We start from the raw sequence: 24,471 nt of genomic DNA on the forward strand, positions 1-24,471 counted from the left end.
AGATCAATACCTCCATGTACTATGTGCCCTGAAAGCCTCTCCCACGCCTACTTGTGCTAAAGATAATGCCAAAATAAAACAGTTTAATCTGTGACACTAAGTAAAATGGTGTTACTCTGTGATGTATCATGAACTCTTATTATATATCACAAAAGGAACTTGGAAGTCTTGTCATTACCATATGCCACAAATCTTCAGAATATTATTGAGAATTCAGTGAGACTGTGAACATATAACATGTTTGCTGCTAATCAATTTTGTGAACACTTACAAAACAACTTCAGTAGGTATCCAAGTCACCTATATTTAACAGCCCAGAAAAATAATTATTGGGGTTTTTTTCAACCACCCCTCTAACACTCTCAGTTAGGGTTAGTACAGCAATCTGCAAGCAGAAGAGGAGGTTACTCATCTGTGCAGTAACTGACGTTCTTCGAGATGAGTGTCCCTGTGGGTGCTCCACTCCAGGTATTGGTGCGTCCCTGCGCCTTCGCGCCAAGATTTTTACAGCAGTACTCGTACCGGTCGCCCACGCACAGAACCTGTCCCCCCCGCCTCCCCCCCCCCACACACACTCTGAGTGTACCTTAATAGTACGCATGCGCGACCTGAAGTAGAGGGGAGGAGGCTGGGTAGTGGAGCACCCACAGGGATGCTCATCTCAAAGAACATCAGTTACTGCACAGGGTGAGTAACCTCCTCTTCGAGAGAGAGATGACCCTGTGAGTGCTCCACTCCAGGTGACTTAAAAGCAGTGTATCTCAAGGAGGTAGGGACTTCAGATTTGGTAGGAATGCAGTAGATTTAAAAATTTTAATAAAGTTAATGTTTAAAATTAAATATACACAAGTTAAGAGAGAAGGTACTGTACATCTAGGGTCAGGCTCGAGTTATGAGGGATTACAGGTATCAGTTACAAGGTTCACGCGATACATACTTATCACATAACCAGCACAGACCCAGATTGGGGTGTGGGAGTTTTTAAAGCGTCAGTGGTAAGTGGGCTCGGGTACGCCACCCATGAAATGTATTAAGAGTCTAAGTCAGTATCAGTGAAGCGAATAAGTACATGGGTGGGGTGAGTCCCTTGGTTCGTCAGGGAAGGAAGTGGGTTATTTCCCTGGTCAGCGGTCTCGGTTACTCGAGCTGGTACTGGCGGTGTCCCATGGTGTGTTCTGTGTAGATGTCTCTGAACCACCTGATGGTGTTGGACACCATAAGCTGTCTCATAAGGCGAGCGTAGCATTGACTGACTCCGCAGACTCTCAGCACCGGCTTGTTGAGGGGGTCCCATGCGCCCAGGCTCCCACAATCAGGGCATGTATCTGGACCTCGTAGCCCTGGGCTCTCAGGGTGTCAGCCAGCGGGGTGTACTTCGACACCTTCCGTGCTCGGGCCTCATGGAAGGCCAGTGACCTGTTTTCAAATGGCACTACGACATCTACCATGAGGACCTTCTTCTTTTCTGTGTCGGTCACCATAATGTGTCCCTTTGGAGCACTCCGCAATGGAGACGAAGAGTTCCTAAAGGGCTTGGCTCTATCCAAATAGAAGGACAAAGCCCTGCGTACAGCTAACGTATGCATTGTGGATTCAAAAGAGTTTGCATGTGATTTAGGAAAGAAGGTGTACTGGCTCATGGATGTGGAATGACAAATACACCTTTGGAAGAAATTTGGGGTGTAGTCAGAGAGCAACCTTGTCCTTAAAAAATAGCACATACAGTGGGTCTGCCATCAGAGCTACTATTTCTCCTGCCTATCTGGTGGAGGCGATTGCCACTAAGAATGCTGTTTTCATAGAGAGGTGTAAAAGGGAGCAAGTACCTAGGGGCTCAAATGGTTGTTAAGTTAAGCAGGATAATACTAAGTGAAGATCCCACAGACGGGCAGGACATTTAATGTTCGGCTACAGAGATTAGAGTCCTTGGTGACTGGATGAGCAAAAACAGAGGTATCGTCGATCTTGTCATGAAAAGTTGTAATAGCAGGACTTTGAAGGAGCTGAAAGAAAGGCCAGATTGCTTAAGGTCTAATAGGTAGTCAAGTATGAGCACAAGCGGTGCCAAAGTAGGTGGAAGCTGTTTAGTTGAGCACCATTGTGTGAATCGCCTCCACTTTCGGAGATAGGTGATGCGAGTAGATTGTGTTCTGCTATGTAGGAGCACTCGTTGAGTCTGCTCAGAGCATGCTAGTTCGTTTTGGGAGAACCATGTAGGAACCAAGCTTTGAGGTGAAGAATGGACAGGCTGGGGTGAAGAAATTAGCCGTGTTGCTGCGATAGAAGGTTCGGAGTGAGGGGCAATGAAATCGGTGGGCAAATTGACATTCTGGTGAGGAAAGGAAACCACGGTTGCCTGGGCCATGATGGGGCAATCATAATTACCGTGGCACAATCTGTTCGTATCTTTGTCAGAACTCTGTGGAGAACCGGTATCAGGGGAAATGCATATAGTAAGTCCTGGTCCCATGAGATCACGAACACATCTCCCAGGGAATGTTTGACCAGTCCCACTCTGGAGCAAAATTCAGGACATTTTGTGTTTTTCGCAGTTGCGAAAAGGTCTATGATTGGGTAGCCCCAAATGCGGAATATGTTGCAGATGATTGTGTTGTTTATCTCCCATTTGTGATCCCAGGGAAAGCGTCTGGTTAATCTGTCCACAGTGGTATTCATAGCCCCGGGAAGATAGGCGGCTGGTATCCGGATGCTGTTCGCAAGGCACCAATTCCAGAGCTTCATAGCTTCTGTGCAAAGCGAGTGAGAGCGAGCTCCTCCCTCTCTGTTTACATAGAACATGCAGGCGCTGTTGTCTGTCATTATCTGTACATGTTGGTTTCGGATCAATGAGAGGAAGTGATGGCAGGCATTGCGTATAGCTCTAAGTTCTAGAACGTTTATGTGTAGAGAGGTTTCAGTTGAAGACCATAGCCCCTGGGCTATGTGGTGGAATATGTGTGCCTCCCACCCTGTGAGGGATAAATCGGGAGTCATTATGAGGGATGGAGCATCCTGGAGAAAGGAGACTCCTGTCCACCATAGGAGAGAGTCTCTGACTCTGAAAAGTATGGATATAGGCTTCTTTAGAGCATGTACATTCGGTCTGTAAACCATGGCCAACCAAGCTTGGAAGCACCTCATGTACAGTCGTGCATTTTTGACCACGAAAGTGCATGAGACCATGTGACCTAATAGTTGTAGACAGTCTCGAGCAGTGACCTGAGGACTGTTACGAAGTTTCGTGGCCAGTAGTTTTATGGTATTGAAGCAGTCGGGTGGGAGAGATGCTATTCCTGTCCGGGAATTGAAGTGTGCTCCTATGAACTTCAGGTGCTCAGTAGGAGATAATATGGATTTGGTTTTGTTTATTTGTAGGCCGAGGGATAGGAAGTAAGCAACGGTGAGCTGCATGAATCGAAGCACTTTGTTGAGCGTTGAGGCTTTGAGAAGACAATCGTTGAGGTAAGGAAATATTATGACCTCTTGTTTCCTGAGGTAGGCAGTGACTACGGCTAGGAGCCTGGAAAAAACATGGGGGGCGGTGGATAGGCCGAAGGGTAGCACCCTGTATTGAAAATGTGCCGAGCCGAGGGTAAAACGAAGGAAACGTCTGTGGACCGGACATATAGTCACATGAAAGTAGACATCCTGTAGGTCAAGGGCTGAAAACCAATCACCCTGCTCCAGCGCTGGGATTATAGTGGTGAGGGTAACCATTTTGAACTTTTGCTTTTTGATAAATGTGTTGAGCTGCCTGAGGTCAAGGATTGGTCACCATCCCCCAGTTTTCTTTTCTGTTATGAAATAATGGAAATAGAAACCCTTCCCTCTGTGTTGTTTGGGCACGACTTCCACTGCTTCCAATAGAAGGAGATGTTGTACTTCTTGGAGGAGCAGTTGCTCATGAGAGGGGTCCCTGAAGAGGGACGAGGAGGGTGGTGGTAAGGAGGCAAGGATCGGAAAGGGATGGAATAGCCAATTGTGACCACCTCTATAACCCACTTGTTGGTGATAATGTTCTGTCATTGATGGGAGACATGTGGTGTAAGCGCTGAAGTGGGAACGTTGTTTTCTATACTCTTGACCAAGGCTTCAAAACTGCTTATTAGTTGGAGGGGGTTGAGACGCTGCCAAGGAATTTGGACAGCGATGCTAGTATCTAGGTCTCTGGTGTTGCTGTTGTTGCTCATGTGATCTATGGAATTGCTGGGCATATGCGGGGTAGTGTGGACGCTGGTAAGGTTGATATCAATATTGTCTCTTTCTGGTTGTAAGAGTTTGAATTCCTAGGGGCTGGAGAGTAGCCCTTGAGTCCTTCATTAAATGAAGTACATCGCTGGTCATTGAGGCAAAGAGTTTGTCATCGTCGAAGGGAAGATCTTCAATGGTACTCTGGACCTCTTGAGGAAAGGAAGAGGAGGAGAACCATGAACCTCAGCGCATGACCACTGCTGTGGCAGTGGATCTTGCTGCAGTATTGGCTGCATCGAGGGCCACTTGAAGAGCAGTACGTGAGATGATTTGCCCCTCAGAAACTAGAGCCATAAATTGTTGTTTCTTTTCTTCTGGAATGTCATCAATAAAGTCCATGAATTTGTTGTAGTTTTTGTGGTCATATTTTGCCAGAACAGCAGTATAATTAGCAATGCGAAATTGAAACGTGGAAGATGTGTATACTTTACATCCAAGCAGATCTAATTGCTTACCATCCTTGTCGGACGGGGTGGAGCACGGAAACTGGTGTTTGGTCTTTTGGTTGACTGCGTCTACTACCAGCAAGTTTGGTGCTGGATGACTGAAAAGGAATTCAGAGCCCTTGGAAGTACTTGCAGTCCACTTGCTTACAGGAAAGTAGGTTTGCAGCAGGAGTCTGCCAGATGGCCTTAGCGGGTTCCAAAAGGGCTGCATTGATCGGTAATGCAATCCTAGAAGAAGAAGAGAGCCGCAGGATGTCCGTTAACTCATGCTGCTGTTCAGGAACCTCCTCCAAGTTAATTGTTAACTCACTGGCAACTCATTTGAAAAGGCCTTGAAATTTTGAGAAGTCATCCAAAGATGTTGGGGGGGGGGATAAGGTTTCATCTGGGGTAACAACTGGGTTGGAGGCAGGTCGTGACTGATCCTACAGTTGTGAAAGTGCTGCCTAGTGCCTTACATCAGTGGCAGGTTCGTAAACTGGCAGTGCCGGGCAGGTGTTGCGCCTAGCTGTGGTGGCATAGCAAGTGTGATCTTGAGAATAAGGTGCCCATGGAGCCCAATATTGCCACTGCGGTGGGAAGGGAATGGGTGGTGCCATTCAGGGGTTCACACACCAAAGGGTAGGGTCCTGAGAGTATGATGAGGTAATTTTTCTATGACCTCTATTGATTGGGGTCTGAGGATGGGAGATTTGATATGGTGAAAATTCCCCCTGCAGTCCTGCTTCCTCATCACTGGAGGAAGGCTGTCTGGACCCTGACTGAGCATTTGGAGAGAAGTAGGCATTGAGTAGGGGTGACTGGAGGATAGATGACACCAGCAGGTCCCTTGACTGTGTAAATTGCGGTGCAGGAGCTCCTCTGTGAGGTGAGGACTGTGCAAGAGGAATCTGTTGTGAAGAAAGGTTCCTCTGCACCAGTGTCCTGAGCATTGTTTATTGCCAGCCAGTTCAGCGGGTGCCAGGAGAGCAAGAATAGCCTGCGGGGGTCAGGCATGTCAACATGTGTTGGCACCGCTTCCGTCGCAGTGCCGAACGGTGCCATGAGAGTGGCAGGCAACTGGAAGCCTGAAGCCTCGGCACTGGAGCTTTGTGCTACCACCGCAGCTGCAGGCGGGCTTCACACGGCGTCGGAGGAGCCCGGCGTGTCAAATGTGCTCAGCCGTGGAAGTGCTGAGAGGAAGACTGTAGACCTGCTCGGGAAGTCTTCTCCTGCGAAGTTCCCTTTGCGGGTGAGAGAGGTTGCTGTTTTTATGAAGTTTTCTTGTCTTTCTTTGGGGGCTGGGGGGAGCGCAGGCGCTGAGGCATGTAGCTGAGTTGATGCCCAGGTCTGAAGCTGACCCTAAGGATTTCTGAAGGAGGAGCAGTTTTAATTGCCGCTCCCTGTCCTTACGTGCCCTGGATTTAAGCTTGCTGCAGTGGGCACATTTTGGGGGCGGATGTGGGACTCCCCAAAACATTTTATACATTTTGAATGGCCATCTGAAAGAGGGATGGCATCATTGCAGGTAGAGTAGTGCTTAAAGCCTGGGGAGCCAGGCATGTTGGAAGCAGCTGCTGCTGACAGGAACGGGAAAAAAAAGTGTTTTTTTGTTTTTGTTTGTTTTAGAGAGAAAAGGACAGGGGGAAAGGTATCTAAGTACTACTGGTAACAAACTAACAAGGAAGGTGTGTGAACAAAGGAAAAGAAAATCTCTAACGAGTCTGCTGAGCTACATCTCATGCCGGGGATGGTAGAGAAGGAACTGAGGAGAGACCGGTCGTGCACGTGTACTATTAAGGTACACTCAGAGTGCAGGGGCAGGCTCTGCGCGTGTGCAACCGGTACGAGTACTGCTGTAAAAATCTCCAAGCAAAGTCACAAGGACGCACCAACACCTGGAGTGGAGCACCCACAGAGACACCTCTCGAAGAAGTGCCTTTTCTTTAGTGGAAGATTTATCATACACACAACTTTTCTAATGTGTCTGAGGTTTAGGGAATGTGACTTGAATCAGTTTTTCAGGACCTGAATTCAAAGCCCACTGAAGTCAATGGAACGACTCCCATATTCAGACACAAGTCCTCGCATCAAAACACCGAAGAAATAAATTCCTTTGTTGACCAACCTTAACTGAAATTATTTTACCACTTCCAAGTTTTTCTTGCATAGGTTTATTTTCAGCTACTTATGGGAAGCAGTAACAGATATCTGTGCATTAATTACGAAGACCAAAAACTCTGCAGGTGTAATTAAAATCAATGGACCTGCAGCCATTTACCTCAACAGGGAATTTGGCCCAGTAGGTGTTAAACTGTTAAAATTACAACAGAATTACTCTTTTAGGTTTGTTTATTTTGCTTTCCTATCTTATCTCTGTAGCATTATTTCTTCTATTACTCTAAATTTCTACTGGATAATAACTGGAGGCAGCTTATTATCCATCCAGAATGATATTCTCCAAAGCATTTTGGAGCCCTCAGTCACTGAGGCTATTATGTTGCCTGAAGACATCTCTCTACACAAATTTGGTTTATATTCAATATAGCAACAATATGAATTGATATTAAAATAACAGTAATCTAGAATCAACATGAAGTTCCACATAAGAGAAAGATTGTTCAAATAAGGTAAATCCTTAGGCATATAGGACCAGATCAAAAGTTCATTGAAGTCAACAGGAGTTTTTTTCATCCATTCCAGTGAATGACTGATCAGGCCCATAGTCTCTTCTTGATTCATGAACATTTCCCCTCCCCACCACTATGGCTAATGCTGCAAGTACTGAGAAAAGGATTAAAATACGCCAAAGTTCAGCCTTGGCAAATTAAGGAGCCTCCGTACTTCTCCTGTTGAAAGGTCAGACTAAATTAAAGTGATCTCAGAATTCACAGTACTGGAAGCTGAAGTCTAGCAACGGTCCTAGAGGAAAATATACTACTTAGATTGTTTTAGTGGAATGTTATTTACTTCCATAAAACCACATCTCCACTTTCCTGCCTGCTTGTTATCCACCAGTTTAATTTTTTAAACATTTCTACATTAGAACACTTTAAACTATGTATTTATTGTTCTGAACCCTTCATATCTATGCTTTAACAGAACTTAAAATATGTCTATTTACCAATCAATACTCATAAGCCCGTCAGTATACTATACGATATTATACTTCCTATACTATACCTGCATCAGATCTTTTCCCATAAAATATCCAAATTAGAAGTACATTCTCCCACATGTGAAATTAATTTATATCATGATCACATACCCATAGCTCTTGTTTTTCCTTCTTTAATAAGGCAACATAAAATTATGATTAGATGTCTTTCTAAAAAATATATTCTAGTTCAACCACAAATTGGGCTGGGTGCAAGCTGTGACAAAGTGGGGATTTTCCCTTGTTATGTTGTATGTGAGTCTTACTGTTGTGCCTATGTTAGCTTTACTGTTTTGCATGAATACTGTGTGTGCCTCAGTTTCCCTGTGTGCTGCACCAATACCTCGGTGGTGGGAATAGGGATGTGTGACTTTGGCTGAGACCTCTGGGGCAGGTGAGGCTGCTCCAGCTGCCTGCACATATGCTATGACCAGTGCCCTTCGTAACCCAAGACCCAGAAGGGGGATGCAACTAGGTGACGACCAGGTGACTCTTTGCCCGGGAAGCAAGACAAAGACAAGGAGAAGGAGCAATGCGGGAGTCTGAGGTTGGGTCGCTGGAAGCTGGACAGTCTGCTTGTGGGGACTGGAAGACGGGGAGTCCAGACTGACTTGCTATGGGAAGTGCATGGTGTGGAAGGGAATGCTGAATGCTCCAAGGTCAGACCCAAGAAGGTCAAAGCTCTGTAAGCTTCCTGCCCTGGCGACAGTATGCTCAGAGAGAGGAGACATGCTACCCCAGAGTCCTGACTGGCTTCATATGCAGTAGTTCCAGAGCATCGCCCAGTGACTCAGTGACACAAGCATTACTCACTAACATTTTATGGCCCACATTAGGCAGAGGGCTAGGCTAGATGACTGCAACGGCCCTTTTAGTCTTAAAATTCATGAATCTATGAACATAAGGGGGACAAAATCACTCAAGAAATGAAATATAAGTTAATATTTCTGATGCAGCCCAGGTCAAGAAGTTGTTGCCATCTGATGGTTTTGGTGGTTGGTGCCCAATCAGTTGATTCTATCAGACACTTCCTAGTAGACAAGTATAGAAATAATAAAAACCACAATTACTTGCCCTGTTGGCAGTCTCTGCAAACACCAAAGAGTGCATAGAAGGCAAATTCTCTGATGACATAACTAATGGAGTTATGCCAGCAGAAAATATCCCAGAGACTGAACTAGAGAGGGTTGTCTAATCTAGGTCCGGCTTGAAGCACATTGGCGGAGCAGTGTTGGGAAGTTGGCACAGAGCCCTTCATTCTCCAGAGATGTCAATCTGACAATTTTAACATGCACTACATTCCATTCTTTAAAACACAATCTTAGAAAAAAGAAGTCTGACTACTAATATTTATTTTATTTTTTTACTGGCTACCTCTAAACAAAGAGTAAACCAAGTATTCATATGCCCTCACATAAACCTATTACATTCCTCACCTGAACATTTTACTTTATTTTCAAGATACCTCCTAATATAAGAGGCCTCCACATACTTTATTTAAAATATTGGAATATAAAGTTTCCCTATGGAATCAGCACTTAGGGTGAGAATATGTGCATGTGTGTATGGGGAAAAATAACTGATATGATGCTCTGTATTTACAAAACACTAAATGTGATCAATAAGTTCAGTCCTTGAGAACTGACCTCAGAGGAGAAAACAAATTGCTTTGCAATACTGTATTTTAAAAGAATGAGAAATCTGCCTCCAAGATCAATGTTTGCCTGACTTTCAAAATGCATTTTTTGCCCTCCAAGCTAAATGCTCTTCTATTTGGTAGAGATTATTATTCCTGATGGATGCCATTCTGGTGCCTTGAAAAATACAAATCAAAATGACCATGTGCTAGCCAAATATCTGTAATTAATTTTTCCTTTTGTCAGAAAAAAACAACAAATTTTATTACATCTTTATATGCTAATGGCCAGAGCATGACTTACAAATAACCCAACGCCACATACAGGATGCTAGAGTATCTCTCTGCATTTTCAAACATACCAGAATAGACCTCTGTTGTTCATCTCAAAATAGAGGTCCCCCCACTGTTTACTTTCTCAATTGCCTGCCAGCCCTTTATTAGCAGTTGACTTGAATGCTAATAGACTCGTATTGTATGATATACAATACATACTGGTCCACCATGGATATAAGCATCTCCCATGTCCTGTCTGGAGAAGTTTGTCTCAAGATACACTAGCTATGAGTGATCTGCTTTTAACTACAGACCTATAAAACATAGTTTTTAGTATACATACATTACCCCTCACATATATTCTATATATACATCTATCAGTGATTATGACAAGTGTGATACAGGCTTCCAGTTGAGAACTTACATGACTGCTCTGGTGAACTATAGGATCTCTGTATCCCTATGCCCTCTGCCAGTTGACATCAAAGATCCTAGAGTCACAACCAGGCACAATGGTTCCTGAATGCTTAATTCATCTCATCCATTTGCTCACATTTCTCTAATTAATTTCTGTTTTTCCTCTGCCTCACCAGTAAGACAGAGAACAGGCACAGTTTAAACGAAGAGCAAAAGAGCATTTAAATTATAACTTTTGCAATGTAAGGACCATGTCTACTTTTATTTTTGTACAGCACTTACCATAGCAGGGTACCTAGTCTTTGGTGGGGTTTTTGGACACCACAGTAATATAAATATTTAATACAAAGAAATAATATGAAATGGTAAACAAGGGGTCAGCTTCCACTTTTCAAAATTCAGGCCAAACATACTTAAGAGCCTAAATATGGATTTAAGAGCCCAAATTAACCTTCCCATTTTTTAAAATGTTGGCCAAGGCTTTTAAGTTCCAAAAATGGAGAACAGAAATAGCTTGCAATAGCATATAAAGAAAAAGGAAAAGTTATATTTTACGAGTATTTTTCCACTGTTGCTCCCTCATTTAATTAGCCATCTGAGGAAGAAAAGCTGAAAATTAAATAAATGATAGGTCAGGGAATACATAGTAACATTCACAAAAACTTTACAACAGACAAAGTTGTATGCTAAATTTTATCTTTATGGCAGACTTATAAAAGTCTAAAAGCGTTACTACGAACATCACCTGCAGGTGCCATACTAATACATCTGATGAGTACCTTATTTACAGGAAGTTGGAAATACTTAGCAAGGTTAGATACACAGTACATGAAATATGAACAAATATAGTGGTAATCTGTCATTGAGGAAGGCAGAGGTCAAAGATTAATAAATGTCACCAGGTTGCTACAATTGCTTTTGGGAAGTTAATCCACATAACATCAGGAATAAAAAGGAGTAGATCCAATTTTAAAATATTAGTTTACTTTGTTCCTATTAAAGTACTACTTTTGGAAATTGCATTCCAATTAAGAGTGATAAAGGCTTAATACATATTAACCTAACCGTAATTTTGTTTTAGAAATATTATTTAACAATTGGATACATAATGTGAGTGAAATTCAATTCACAATACTACAATCTTTAGTTTTGCTAAAGTAAATAATCCCATTCAGAAAACACTGAATGAAATTCATTTCAGCCTAAATAAAATGTGCTAGTATCGCCATCATCAAAAGCTCTTTGCTGTAATAAGTAACTATGACAGCAAGGTGGTCCAATTAAACTTCTGTAGTGAAAAATGTATTCTATGAACTTCAATACGTTCACAACAGAATACAAAGTATTAATGTTTAATTTAAGATAGTTTAAAGCTAGTACCAAGTATATTTTTCATACTATTAAATGAAAATACTATTTGGCAGCAAATTAAATTAACTGTGGATAAAAACCAAAGTGTACCTGAATTGAAACATTTGCTCCCATTTCTCAATGTATATGAACATTAATAAAAGGAACTTTATTTACCAAATTATAGGAGTAATCTATTTGAAAGCCACTTTATACAATAGAAATGCATTATTCAAACCCAGATTTAAAACCTTGTCACATCCAGCCACTTTGTTTTCCTACCATGTCAAGTAGGGCCTAATAATAAAATACTAAGAATTTATATAGCCCCAATCAGTCTCCGTCAGTAAAAAAGCAGATGACATACAATGTAGAAGAAGAGAAGAGCTGAACAGGTAGCTAAATCTAACTGAAAGGCAACACTAGTTCTGTAACCTATATATTTTTTTCTTCGGTATAGCTCCACTGTTCTGTACAGAAATCATAATCCATGGGGTCCCTCACCAAACTTGCTAAAGAAGGTAAAGTTGTTTTGGGAGGGAAGGGAGGCAGAAACCTCACACTGCTGGCACACGTGGTGAGCTAGCTACGCCCTTCCTAAATAATATTTCCAAAGATGATACAAAACTAGATTTTTTTTATAAACTAGGATTGAATAAAACACTGATAACTATTGTGCAGATGCCATTAGTGTGACTATTTCAGCAAGCGTGCCAGCAGGAAAAGGTATCCACTTCTAAAAAAAAAAATTAAAAAAAATAAAAATCTTCCTCCATTTAGTTATCCAGCCCTCCAGATGTTTTAATCCAGCCCTCAAGCTCCTGCCAGGGAGTGAGGTCTGGGGCTTGCCCCACTCCACACAGCTCCCAGAAACAGTAGCATGTCCTCTTCCGTCCAGCCAAGGGGCTCTGCATGCTGCCCCCACAACTCCCACTGGCCGGGAACCAGGGCCCATGGGAGCTGCAGGGATGGTGCCTGCGGACAGGGCGGCACACAGAGCCGCTTGGCCGCGCCTCTTCGTAGAAGCCGGAGGGGGGACATGCCGCTGCTTCTGGGAGCTGCTTGAGGTAAGCGCCACCCAAAGCCTGCACCCCTGACCCCCCTCCTCCACCCCAACCTGCTGCCCCAGCCCTGATTCCCCTCCCTCCCGCCAAACACCTCAGTCCCAGCCCAGCGCACCCGCCTGCACTCGAAACCCCTCATCCCCAGCCGGAGTCCTCACACACACACACACCCCACACCCCAACCCCCAATTTTGTGAGCATTCATGGCCCGCCATACAATTTCCATACCCAGATGTGGCCCTCAGGCCAAAAAGTTTGGGCAGGATACTCTGTGAATTATGACTCCCCCCTCCCCCAGAGAACTGGATCCAGCACAAGAGAAATTTCCAAAAAATAATGGCCCTTATGAATCATCTCTTCAGACATTTTCCTATCCAAAAGAAGGAATCAGCCACCTAGATACAGTGTGAATGGAAACTGCCAGTCCCATATTCAAAAGACAGGAAGCAAAGAAAAAGATCAATTTGACTTTCACAAATGTTAGAATCTTTTAATATAACTTTTATCTGTCACCTTTATGCAATTTATCAGCCAAACTAGAAAATTATTTTAACACAAGGGCTCTAGCCACCACTGACAAGAAGTCTGAAACAGCATTGTGTAATGCTGACAGATCCTATCTTAAAGGTTATTTTTCCTTCAAATATTAAAAGAAACTGGGCAACAATAATGCAAGCAGTTGCGTAACTTTCCAGTAAGAGAATTTCTCAGCAGGAAACCAGCAACAGAAAGTTAATCTTAGGAAGACAGATATATTAAATTATAAACCATAAATCTATTCATGGAGCAACTAAGGGCTGTCAGGACTTTGAGGATCGCACCTACATCAAACATAGGTGCCACTAATTTCTGAACTGAAGGGCACCACAAAATAATACTACATGGCAAGAGAACTTAATTCCATGTAAAGAGGAAATGTGTGTGTATACGCCCTTACGGGTCTTAAGTGGATTGAATTTGTTATTTCAGTGTGCTGCCCATTGAACCAATTTCTAAGATGTTTGTGCTTTTCAAAAAAGAAAGCAAACCTTTCCCACTTTTGCAGAGGGATGTTACTTTTCACTAGCTTCATGGAGGTTGGCAGTATATGTAGGACTTAAGAAAAACTGTATTATACAAGTTGTACTTCTCAGCAGTCAAACCGCCCATGAAAAGGACAAAAAGTACTTCTGGACCAGTGACCTGTTTCTAAGTGCTCTCTGCCTACACAGAATCCATGGACAGCAGACTGCCAAGGTCCTAGCAAGGTAGGGGTACGGCAGCACTCCCAGCACCCAGAGTTCCAGCACCTATGTGGTAAGGTAAAAGGTCAGGAATAGGCCAAAATTATCATCATGATCCCAACAGTCTGTTTAGAAAAGCTCACATAAAAACAGAAGCAGTACACTGGCATTAAGATTCTAATATGCCCTTAGGCCATCATTTTTAGAGTACCTTCCCTGAGAACTCCCCGTTATCTGGATATGTATTTCTTCATTTTGCAGTTGTAAATCTGGAATAGGCATGTCCCAACATCTGTTTTATGACACCCTAATGCAATTCCCATTCAGAATCCAGATGTTCTGGAAATGTCTGCTCAGGAAACCAACCTATAAATTGGAATCTCAAGAACAACCATTGCCAACAGGGTGGTGGCATGAATACAAAAATTCCAGAGGTTACTCACCGACATGAACAGACAGAACCTGCTACCTGTATCAGTTGATATAGTACAAGTCCATGACATCACCTGTAGGAATGTAAGTGAACTAGATTCCCACAAAAATTCCCTGCAATTCCAGCAGCTTTATGAATAGTTTATGGTTAGTTTGTAACCATTTGGAAGACAGTGGATACTATATGACAGGGGTTGACAACCTTTCAAAAGTTGTGTGCCGAGTATTCATTTATTCACTCTAATTTAAGGTTTCGCGTGCCAGTAATACATTTTAACGTTTTTAGGAGGTCTCTTTCTGTAAGTGTATAATATATAACTAAACTATTGTTGTATGTAAAGTAAATAAGGATTTTTAAATGTTTAAGAAGCTTCATTTAAAATTAAAATGCAAAGCCCCCCAGACCGGTGGCCAGGACCCGGGCAGTATGAGTGCCACTGAAAATCACCTCGCGTGCCGCCTTCGGCACCCGTGCCAAAGGTTGCCTACCCCTGCTGTATGAGATGACTGCAAAATGTCACCATGACTTCTAACATAACAAACTGTTTTAGTGCACTCCTGCAAACATATTGTATCCTTCTGGCCACTGAGTTAAGCAATCTAGATAAAAAAATAGGTACATAAAATAATGTATCAGTTGGAGACATGATGTCAGACATCTCAGAAAGGATAGGATAACAATTATGTTCCTGTTCTGAATTCAAAGACCCAGTTGCCAAAAAGCACAAGTCTTTTCTTCTAGCAAACACTAGTCCAACACTAGCAGCTCATTTTTTGGTGGTTGAAAGCAAGATCTAGATTTTATTTTTATTTTTTGAAGATTTGGTGGGCATTTTTTGTTGGCACTGCCTAATTTTCTCTGGCCTTGCCCCAAAACGGAAGCCTTGCCAACTTAACTAGAAAGCCACCACAACTATCTATTTAGTGAAGATGTACAACGAGTTCTTGAGACCACACAAAACACTTTAAACTGACAAATTCTTCCTGCTGTTGAGAGTCTGGGGAACTTCCTCTGGGATTACATCACAGAGACATCAGAGAACATAAATCTTTTCAATCTATTCCTGTATCCAGTCCTTAGCTTGCATTTAAAGCAACTGGAAATTATTCCATTTTATGTGGCAATTAAGGTTTCTAAAATACAAGATAAAACTCAGAAGTTCGGGGGGGAGGGGGTGTTGCGGACCAGGAAATATTAGGATTAATGCCTTAAGAGAGGCTGAATTACACTTCTGTGCACTCCCCCTCCAGTGGAGGTTTGGCAGTTTTTACTTTCTTATTTTTAAAGCAGTGAGGGTAAAACAATCGTGAAGAATTACTACTCTGTCTGAGGAAAATAAGCCATAGTGCACAGGAGGAAAATGAAAAATAGACAGCAATGATTTTTGTTAAACAACATTATGGCTGGCAGGCTGAGGAGCTATCTCCTATGAAGGAAAAAAAGTCTGAATCCTTGAAGAAAACACATTTGTAGTCTGAGTAACTAGATGCCTCAAGAGGTTCCAAACACATTTGTCAAGGCTCTGAGAAGAGATCATTTTCTGAAATACTGCTGAGGCATGAACCAGACAAAAACATTCAGCGTCCCAGGAGAATTCGGTATGCAGGTGTTTGAGCTCACAGGAATTTATAGATGTGAATAAGAATTAAAGGGCCCAGCAGTGCATGGAACTGTACATATGCAACAAAACCTACCAACTCTTCTATGAAGTCAGAGAACACTACCTAAATGTGCTGGAGGAGTGAAAGAGGAAATCGTAAACCTACAAAAGACAAAAATGGTGTAAAGTTTCCAAGTCTAGTTAATGTAAGATTTTTTTTTTTTTTGCAAGTGACTGGAATCTGCTGATGCTCCAGAGGGAGTGTATAATTCATAACAATACTCGCAATGCTGATTAGTATGCCATCACGAAGTTGCAGTGGAAAATGTAACAATGGACATAAAGGAAAAAACCCAACATACATTCAAGGAAAGTACCATACAATTCCATTGTTCCTACCAAATCATTACGTCGTTTTATTAGAAGAAATATATATTTTATAGGAATAGCTTGAAGAAAAAGAAAATACAAAAAGAAAGGCCCTACCTTCTCCAGGACTGACTGCTGCTGGTAGACTGTTCCAATCTAGGGTCCACCTAGGGCACGGATGTGGAGAAAACTTTGCTTCAATACCGCTTTCCTGTGGGTAAGAAAAAAACGGATCCCTCAAAGACAGATTCAAACAGGCCTTATGGTTTAAGCCTATGCCCACTGAAGTCAGTAGCAAAGTTCCCATCTACTTTAATGGCGCAGGATCAGGCTCTAAGATCCCTTAGCTACATGGCTGGACTACTGCCGTTCCAGATCATAGAGTTATATTTTCTTTCGCTTTTATCTTCCTATATATTTTATGCAGAAATGAATGGAGATTTTTACATTTTCTTTTCGTCTCCAGGTACTCATATCTCTGAACAAACAACTGAAAAAATCATAGAAGACAGAATATTAAAACGAAATACCAAAGTAGCATTTTATTTTTGGCTCTGTAACAGCCTAATTTTTTTTGTTTCATAATATATATACCAATACCATTGTGTACTTTAATAATTTTAACATCTGGTTTCCTCCAGTCATAAACTTTATCATTTTTTATTCAGAAGTTAAATAACAAAAATATATATAAATAAAAAAATATAGCTCAATAGTTCTCAGAGAGAAGCCAGAATATACAGGTAGCCCTTAATGAGCTGATGAAGGCTTCCAAAGGTGTTTTCCAAGCACTTCTAATTAGTTACTACTTAGAGATCTGTACCATCCTAAATTCAGGCAGAACTATAATAATATTATTATTATTAATTATTATTATTATTGAAAATAATCAATGAAAATGCTGAATTACCATTAACTTTGTCATGGTTGGCCTTGGACCGCCTATAAACTGATAGTCTTCATGTTCTTCCTCTAAGTCATCAGGAATTGTATAGAAGTCTCTCAGCTGCTCATCTGGGGAAGACAGCAAATCTGGAAATTGGAGAAACAGCATATTGCACTTGGCAGCAGCACTCTTTACTCCAGGCACTTCCTGAACTCTGTGGTACCAACTGGATATCAGAGGCAAATCTAATATCTTTTTGTTGTGCTTCTTGATGAAAACCTAGATGATAAAGCAAAAATCTTACTTAGTACTCCCATTTTTTGCATTCAATCCACAAAAGAGCTGTACTCTAGAGCAAAGCTCTGCTCCTCCCTTTTCCCCAACATGTTATGGATGCTGGTGGACAGGTGGATGGGACAAAAGCTGACTTCACACCACCTAGAAGCCTCCCTTCCCCCCTAGTCTGGAATTTTTCACTGTCCATTTGCAGATTCTGTAACACCTTTGTGTTGCCCAAATACTGGATCATAATTATGAGTCTGGTCCCTGAGAGTCTTCCTACTATAACAGTTATAACTTTGGTTTGTAGTGATGTTTCTGCTTTAAAGAGGTGCAGAAGAAGGAAGAAGAATCCAGGATTAAACAGTGAAAAGTAAAGTATGAATAGTCAGCCAAAATCCTTATGATACCTGTTTGGACCAAGTAGTCACTTAGTTATTCCAAAAAGCAGTAGAAAGGGAGAGGAAACACAAAGCTGAGTGTGGTTCACCATAATTAGTTCTGGTTCATATTTTAACTGATCTTGAAGGGACAAGGGGCTTAAAATACCTAAGATACATAGTTAAAATAGATATCATTTTATTTTGTTATTTATATATAGCACTCAAAAAGTGTGCTAGCCATTTTACAGACAATATTTCAACTCTGAAGGCTTACTTGACAGAGCCATTTCTAAGTGTGCTAGAAAGGAAATCTTGCATCCTCTCCTGCTGACTTGGAGATGTGGTGTGCAAGTATTTAAATTGAAATAGTACAATTTATTTCAGTCTTAGTTTTCAGTGGTTATAGATGGCCTAAAATGAGAACCAATTAGCGAACATCTCTCCTTACTAGAGTAACCAGATGTCCCGTTTTTATAGGGACAGTCCCGTTTTTGGGGACTTTTTCTTACATAGGTGCCTATTACCCCCCACTCACGTCCTGTTTTTTCACACTTGCTATCTAGTCACCCTACTCCTTACACATATGATTCAGATGGGATGTAAATGCATAGGATACATTACATAGGACAAGGTCACAGTGAATAAACTCTTGGGAAAATTTACTGTGAGTGTAAACAACGAGGCAGAGTTTAATGCCAAAATCAGATAAAAGACCTTGTCATGTTTGGAACTGGCTGTATCTGGATTTTTAAATTACTAGGTTGTAATTTTTATTTTGCACCATCATCAAATAATCTGTACTGAAACAATCTGTTCATTTTAAATTGATTTTCTGCATTTAGAATGGGCTGTTAAATAATGTGCACATTACTAATGTCTTTCTGGGGCAGCAGTGGATCTAGGATTTTGCAAAGGTCAGTTGGTAGGACCGAAATGCAAATAAGTAATATTATGTAGGATTGTTGATTAATCGCAGTTAACTCATGCAATTAACTCAAAAAAATTAATCGCAATTAATCACACTTTTAATTGCATTGTTAAACAATAGAATATCAATTGAAATTTTATTATTTTTGGATGGTTTTCTACATTTTCAAATATATTGATTTAAATTACAACACAGAATACAAAGTGAAGACTGATCACTTTATATTATTTTTATTATAAATATTTGCACTGTAAAAATGATAAACAAAAGAAACAGTACTTTTCAATTCACCTCATACAATCTCATCATGTAGTGCAATCTTATCATGAAAGTGCAACTTACAAATGTAGATTTTTTTTTGGTTACATAACTGCACTATAACACAGAACAATGCAAGACCTTAGAGTCTACAAGTCCACTCAGTCCTACTTCTCGTTCAGCCAATCACTGAGACAAACAAGTTTGTTTACATTAACGGGAGATAATACTGCTCACTTCTTATTTATGTCACCAGAAAGTGAGAACAGACGTTCGCATGGGTCTTTTGTAGCTGGTCTTGCAAGGTATTTACATACCAGATATGCTAAACATTCGTATGCCCCTTCATGCTTCAGCCACCAATCCAGAGGACATGCTTCCATGCTGATGATGCTCATTAAAAAAATAATGCATTAATTAAATTTATGACTGAACTCCTGAGGGGAGAAATGTACGTATGCAGCTCTATTTTACCTGCATTCTGCCATATATTTCATGTTATACTAGACTAGGATGATGACTCAGCACATGTTCATTTTAAGAACCTTTCGCTGCAGATTTGACAAAATGCAAAGAAGGTACCAACATGAGATTTCTAAAGATAGCTATAGCACTCGATCCAAGTTTTAAGAATCAGAAGTGCCTTCCAAAATCTTAGAAGGATGAGGTATGGAACATGCTTTCAGAAGTCTTAAAAGAGCAACACTCAGATACGGAAACTACAAAACCTGAACCACCAAAAAAGAAAATCATTGCTTTGGATGGTTATGGAGCAGAACCCCTCATCAGCATGGATTCATGTCCTCCAGAATGGAGGGACATATGAATCTTTAACACATCTGGCATGTAAATATCTTGCAACACCCATTACAACAGTGCCATGAAAACACCTGTTCTCACTTTCAGGTGACATTGTGAAAAAGAACTGGGCAGCATTATCTGCTACAAATGTAAACAAACTTGTTTGTCTGAGCAAGTGGCTGAACAAGAAATAGGACTGAATGGACTTGCAGTCTCTAAAGTTTTACACTGTTTTATTTTTGAATGCAGTTTTTTTCCCCTACATTTGTAAGTTCAACTTTCATGATAAAGAGATTGCATTACAGTACTTGTATTAGGTGAATTGAAAAATACTATTTGTTTTTGACAGTGCAAATATTTGTAAAAAAATAGTGATCACTATACACTTTGTATTGTGTTATAATTGAAATCAATATATTTGAAAATATAGAAAAAAATATTTAAATGAACGGTATTCTATTACTGTTTAATTGAGCAATTACATTTTTAATCATTTGACAACCCTAATATTATGCTAATTCCTACATCACTAAGACAGAAAGTGAATTTCAGAACATCTACTGCTTTGTACGAGCAATAATCTTTGAGATTTTGGCCATTTTGCAGAGAGATCAATTATAGCAGTTTGTTGGTGTCACACATCCTTCTCTTGCCTCCTGCCATCCTTGGTTCTCTTCACACTGACACATCGTACCTCCTTTCCACTTTCTCCTAGTCTTTATACTTTATTTACCCCTCAGTTTTCTTCCTTCCACATCTCATTGTTTTCTGCTACTTCCCTGAGCAGACAAAGGAACAAAATGTCAGCCACCAGGAAAAAGTAATGACTCACTGAGCTGCCATAACTGCTCCCCCTTGATCCTGCAGAACCCCAGAACCTGCTACTCTACTCCACCACCGCTGCACCTCCAATTCTACCCTCTTCTCCTCTGGATCTGCCACCCGTCTGCTCTATTATTGCCAAACTTTGTGTCTTATTGCAGCTGCTGCAATGAGAAAAAAAAGACTATAGCAAAGAAGACAAAGAATATTTTTTTAAAAATAAGCTTAACCAAAATAACATTATCTACAGAGATGTCAGAGAGTTTGGGCTTTTTTTTAAAGCAGTGAGATGTAAAATAGGTTTCCTTCAGAAAATATTCCTCAATTTAAAAAAAAAAAAAAGTTCAGGAAAACAAAACCTTGAGCTATGACTTTCATTCTGTAATACTGTAGGGTACAATCATTTACTTCTAAAGAAAATGAAGTTGAATGGTAGACAAGGTTTTCTCAAGCTATTTGAGTTAGATCAGTGGTTCCCAAACTGGGGTTTGTGAAATGTTACAGGGGGTTCTCGGGAAAAAATTCCCTAATGGCAGAAAGAGCTGTCCCGAGGGACTCTGGGCAGCACGGGGCCAGCAGCCCGGAGCCCCTGAACTTCCAAGAGCTAAGCATATCAAAGCAAGCATATCTATCACACGGAGGAGATTTAAACTTCAAGACTCATAAGAAATGGAAAGGGAGGTGGATATTTTTTGCTGTTTTTAAAATTAAATAGGCAGCTAGTATTGGTTTTTAAATTATTATGAAGAACAAGTTTAAGTTTTGTTGTAATGTGTGTTGTTTGCCTGGACTGCACAAGACCTGAATGCTTGTGTAGAAGGAACTCTTTGAGTTGGCTTCTTAAATACCTTCATGCTGTTTCACATCTGATACTCCTTGACGAAACATAGGAGCCTAGTCTTATAACAGGATTATTCAAAGTGATACAAGCTACAAAAGTGAGATCTTGGAAGAGTGTTGCTGTTTTCATAATGTAATAAAAATACTGTCATGATAAATAAAAATTAATAATAAATAGTGTATAATAAGCATGTCATAAAAACAAATTTTATATTTCCAAGATCACTGCTTTATAATTTATACTCAGATAAAGGAGAAAATCCCTTGAAATATTCATTTTGGGAGGGAGGGGGTTAGCGAGACTTGACATTTTAGTGAAAGGGGTTCACAAGTTGTTGAAGTCTGGGAAACACTGAGTTAGATCAACAACTTGGTAGATGTTGAAAAAAATGGAAATGTAACAATGGAAATGCCTTTCTGATAGTGTTTTTATATATTTAAATGAATCTATTTTTCCAGGTCTCTCTCTACAAGATGTCTTACCATTCTAGCCCTTCTTGTAAATTAGATTAGCCAAATTAGGAGGTCATTGGCCTGTGAGATACTATGCATTGTTGCCATGGAAATGACTATGCTACAAAACAGAAGACAATTATTATGGTAAACAAAAGCAGCTAAGAAATAACATGCAAGAGAGAGAGAGAGAGAGAGAGAGAGAGAGAGAGAGAGTGAGTGTGTTTTGGATGCAGGAATTGGTAAAGGACACTTAAATGCTCAAAAAAACAGTTTATCTGTGGTTTTTGTACTGTTCTTACAAATTAATCATAAGTAATTAGTAATAACTAGAGTGCAAAGACAAGACTAAAAAGTATTAGGATATTTAATTAAATATTAAAAATATTTAAAAATATTAAAATATGTCCACATATTTAGAATACATGTAGGAAAAGATTTACTTTGCTGAGGAAATTGTCTTTAGAAAGCAATTCCAACATGTGCTTTTCTACTTGACAATAAGAGTTGAATTATGAGTGTTTTTCTCCCAGATGAAAAACTATACTTTTCTTCTTCTTTTATTAAATTTAACAGCTACAATTAATGGAAAGAATAATTATTAAATAAGGCTAAACCTGAAAAGACAGTATAAATGGACAGGGGCGGCTCTAGGAATTCCACCGCCCCAAGCAGGGCAGCGCGTCGTGCAGTGCGCTCTGGCAGTCGCCGGTCCCGCAGCTCCGGGGGACCTCTTGCAGACGTGCCTGCGGAGGGTCCGCTGGTCCCGCAGCTCTGGTGGACCTCCCGCAGGCATGCCTGCGGATGCTCCACCGAAGCCGCGGGACCAGCGGACCCTCCGCAGACACGTCTGCGGGAGGTCCACCGGAGCCGCGGGACCAGCGGACCCTCCGCAGTCATGCCTGCGGGAGGTCCGCCGGAGCCGCCTGCCGCCCTCCCAGCAAAATGCCGCCCCAAGCGCGCGCTTGGCGCGCTGGGGTCTGGAGCCGGCCCTGTAAATGGAACAAGTATATTAAAAACAAGTTTTTGGCCTCATTATGTTGATATTGGTAATTAGTTACGACTTGTTAATATTTGCCATGTTGCACTTTTTAAACATGTACCACTGAAGCTCTTTATTTAGAAGGTAAAAATAATGACGACGTGTAAAGAATTAGCAGCTACAAACTCAATGATTGAAAAAGGTATAGTCTAAATGTGGTCTAGGTCACCCTATTAGTGTAAGTGGTCAGATACATTTTAAGATGGACGTTGAACTCTACTGTTTCTGTCCACAACAGTGTAACAACTGGATTCAATACAATAGAGGGCTGGGCAAAACCGTGTTATAAGTTATCAAATATGGGTAGTATAGCAGTAGGAGACACAACATAACCATCTAGCAGAGTGATCATTCGCTTTGAAGGTAAGTGAGATAGCCTCACAACGTTCCACCCCAGAGTTAGTTTTTTATTTAAATCATAAGCCCCTGAAAACACAGTTTTATATCATTATCCTTGGTGCGATCTAATAAATGGCAACATAAACGCATACAAGATGCCCATCTCAGAGAACGGTGGTTTTGCTATGGCAGGTGTACTATATCTATGTTACGGTTGGTTGTTTGAGGAGGTTTTCTGTTTTGTTTTGTTATTTTTGCTATTTTCATTGAGTAGCCAAGAATTCTAGCCGCACCTTTAATTAAATGCAACTGGGTTCACACAGGACTCACAAGCTGCACAAGGTTAAGGCTCCAAGGCCATGCAGAAGCAGCAAATAAACATATAACTTCCAGCACTACATATTGTAATTCTTCAGACATGTTTTACTGGATTACTGAAATCCACAGAGCATCTGAATCAGAATTTTTCCCAGGCATGGCATCAATAAGTCAAACAATCATAAAAAATTATGCTAGGCTTATTTAGAAAAGTCTTGGGGAAAATGAATGAGGCTGGAAGGTCTGATCATTGTTAAAATATTAAGAAAACATTTTGTTTTGTAGCTTTTATTCATTGAAACAATCCTTATAAAGGTAATTGATAATCCTCAATTACCCATGGTTGCAAAACAAAAACAAAAAATAAAAAAACACCGATGTATTTCTAATCTTGGGTCTACTGTAAAATAACTTCTTCACAACTCAAAGGAACAACCTTACTGCTACTCTTGGGTGGAAAATTCCTGTGACAATGCACAGAGTCATCAGGAAATTATGTTTTTTACCAAGAAAAGCTATACAGCGGGTTTTACTGCACATACTAACGTGAGTAAGTGCTTTTCTTGATTTTGGAGATTACTTCTATGAATCTGATTGACAGTATGTTCTCCCAGAACTGCTTTTGTTTTCAACCACCAGCAGAAAAATTTAGCAAAATACGAAGCCTAAACTCACACAGCTCTCTTTTTGGCAACAGACTCTGACAGGCATTCACTGACCAGTTCAGATAGCAAGCTTTCCTGAAGTATAAATACTGAACATCACCAATGAAACAGATATCATTGCTATGTTCGTTCAAGTGCATTTTATATGCATGGGGCTGCTAAAATTCTCTCATTTCCTCACCTCTGTCATTAGAGTGCATTCTATGAAAATTAAATACAGGGTAGGTGCTGTGCTAGAATTACTCAAAGAGTAAAA

At 40.8% G+C, this 24,471-nt stretch overlaps 1 protein-coding gene across 1 annotated transcript in view; it reads right to left on the minus strand.

Moving 5' to 3' along the window:
* GSTCD (glutathione S-transferase C-terminal domain containing) overlaps nt 1-24,471 on the minus strand; it is a 123,895-nt gene that overhangs the window by 75,688 nt on the left and 23,736 nt on the right. Inside the window, exons 4-5 of the mRNA XM_039540197.1 lie at nt 17,112-17,366; nt 16,319-16,412 (exon numbers count right to left, since the gene is read on the minus strand). Of these exons, the coding sequence (XP_039396131.1) occupies nt 16,319-16,412; nt 17,112-17,366 (349 nt within the window). The remainder of the gene's footprint in view (nt 1-16,318; nt 16,413-17,111; nt 17,367-24,471) is intronic.

The sequence above is a fragment of the Mauremys reevesii genome, linkage group 5, assembly GCF_016161935.1.
Source record: "Mauremys reevesii isolate NIE-2019 linkage group 5, ASM1616193v1, whole genome shotgun sequence".
NCBI lineage: Eukaryota > Metazoa > Chordata > Testudines > Geoemydidae > Mauremys > Mauremys reevesii.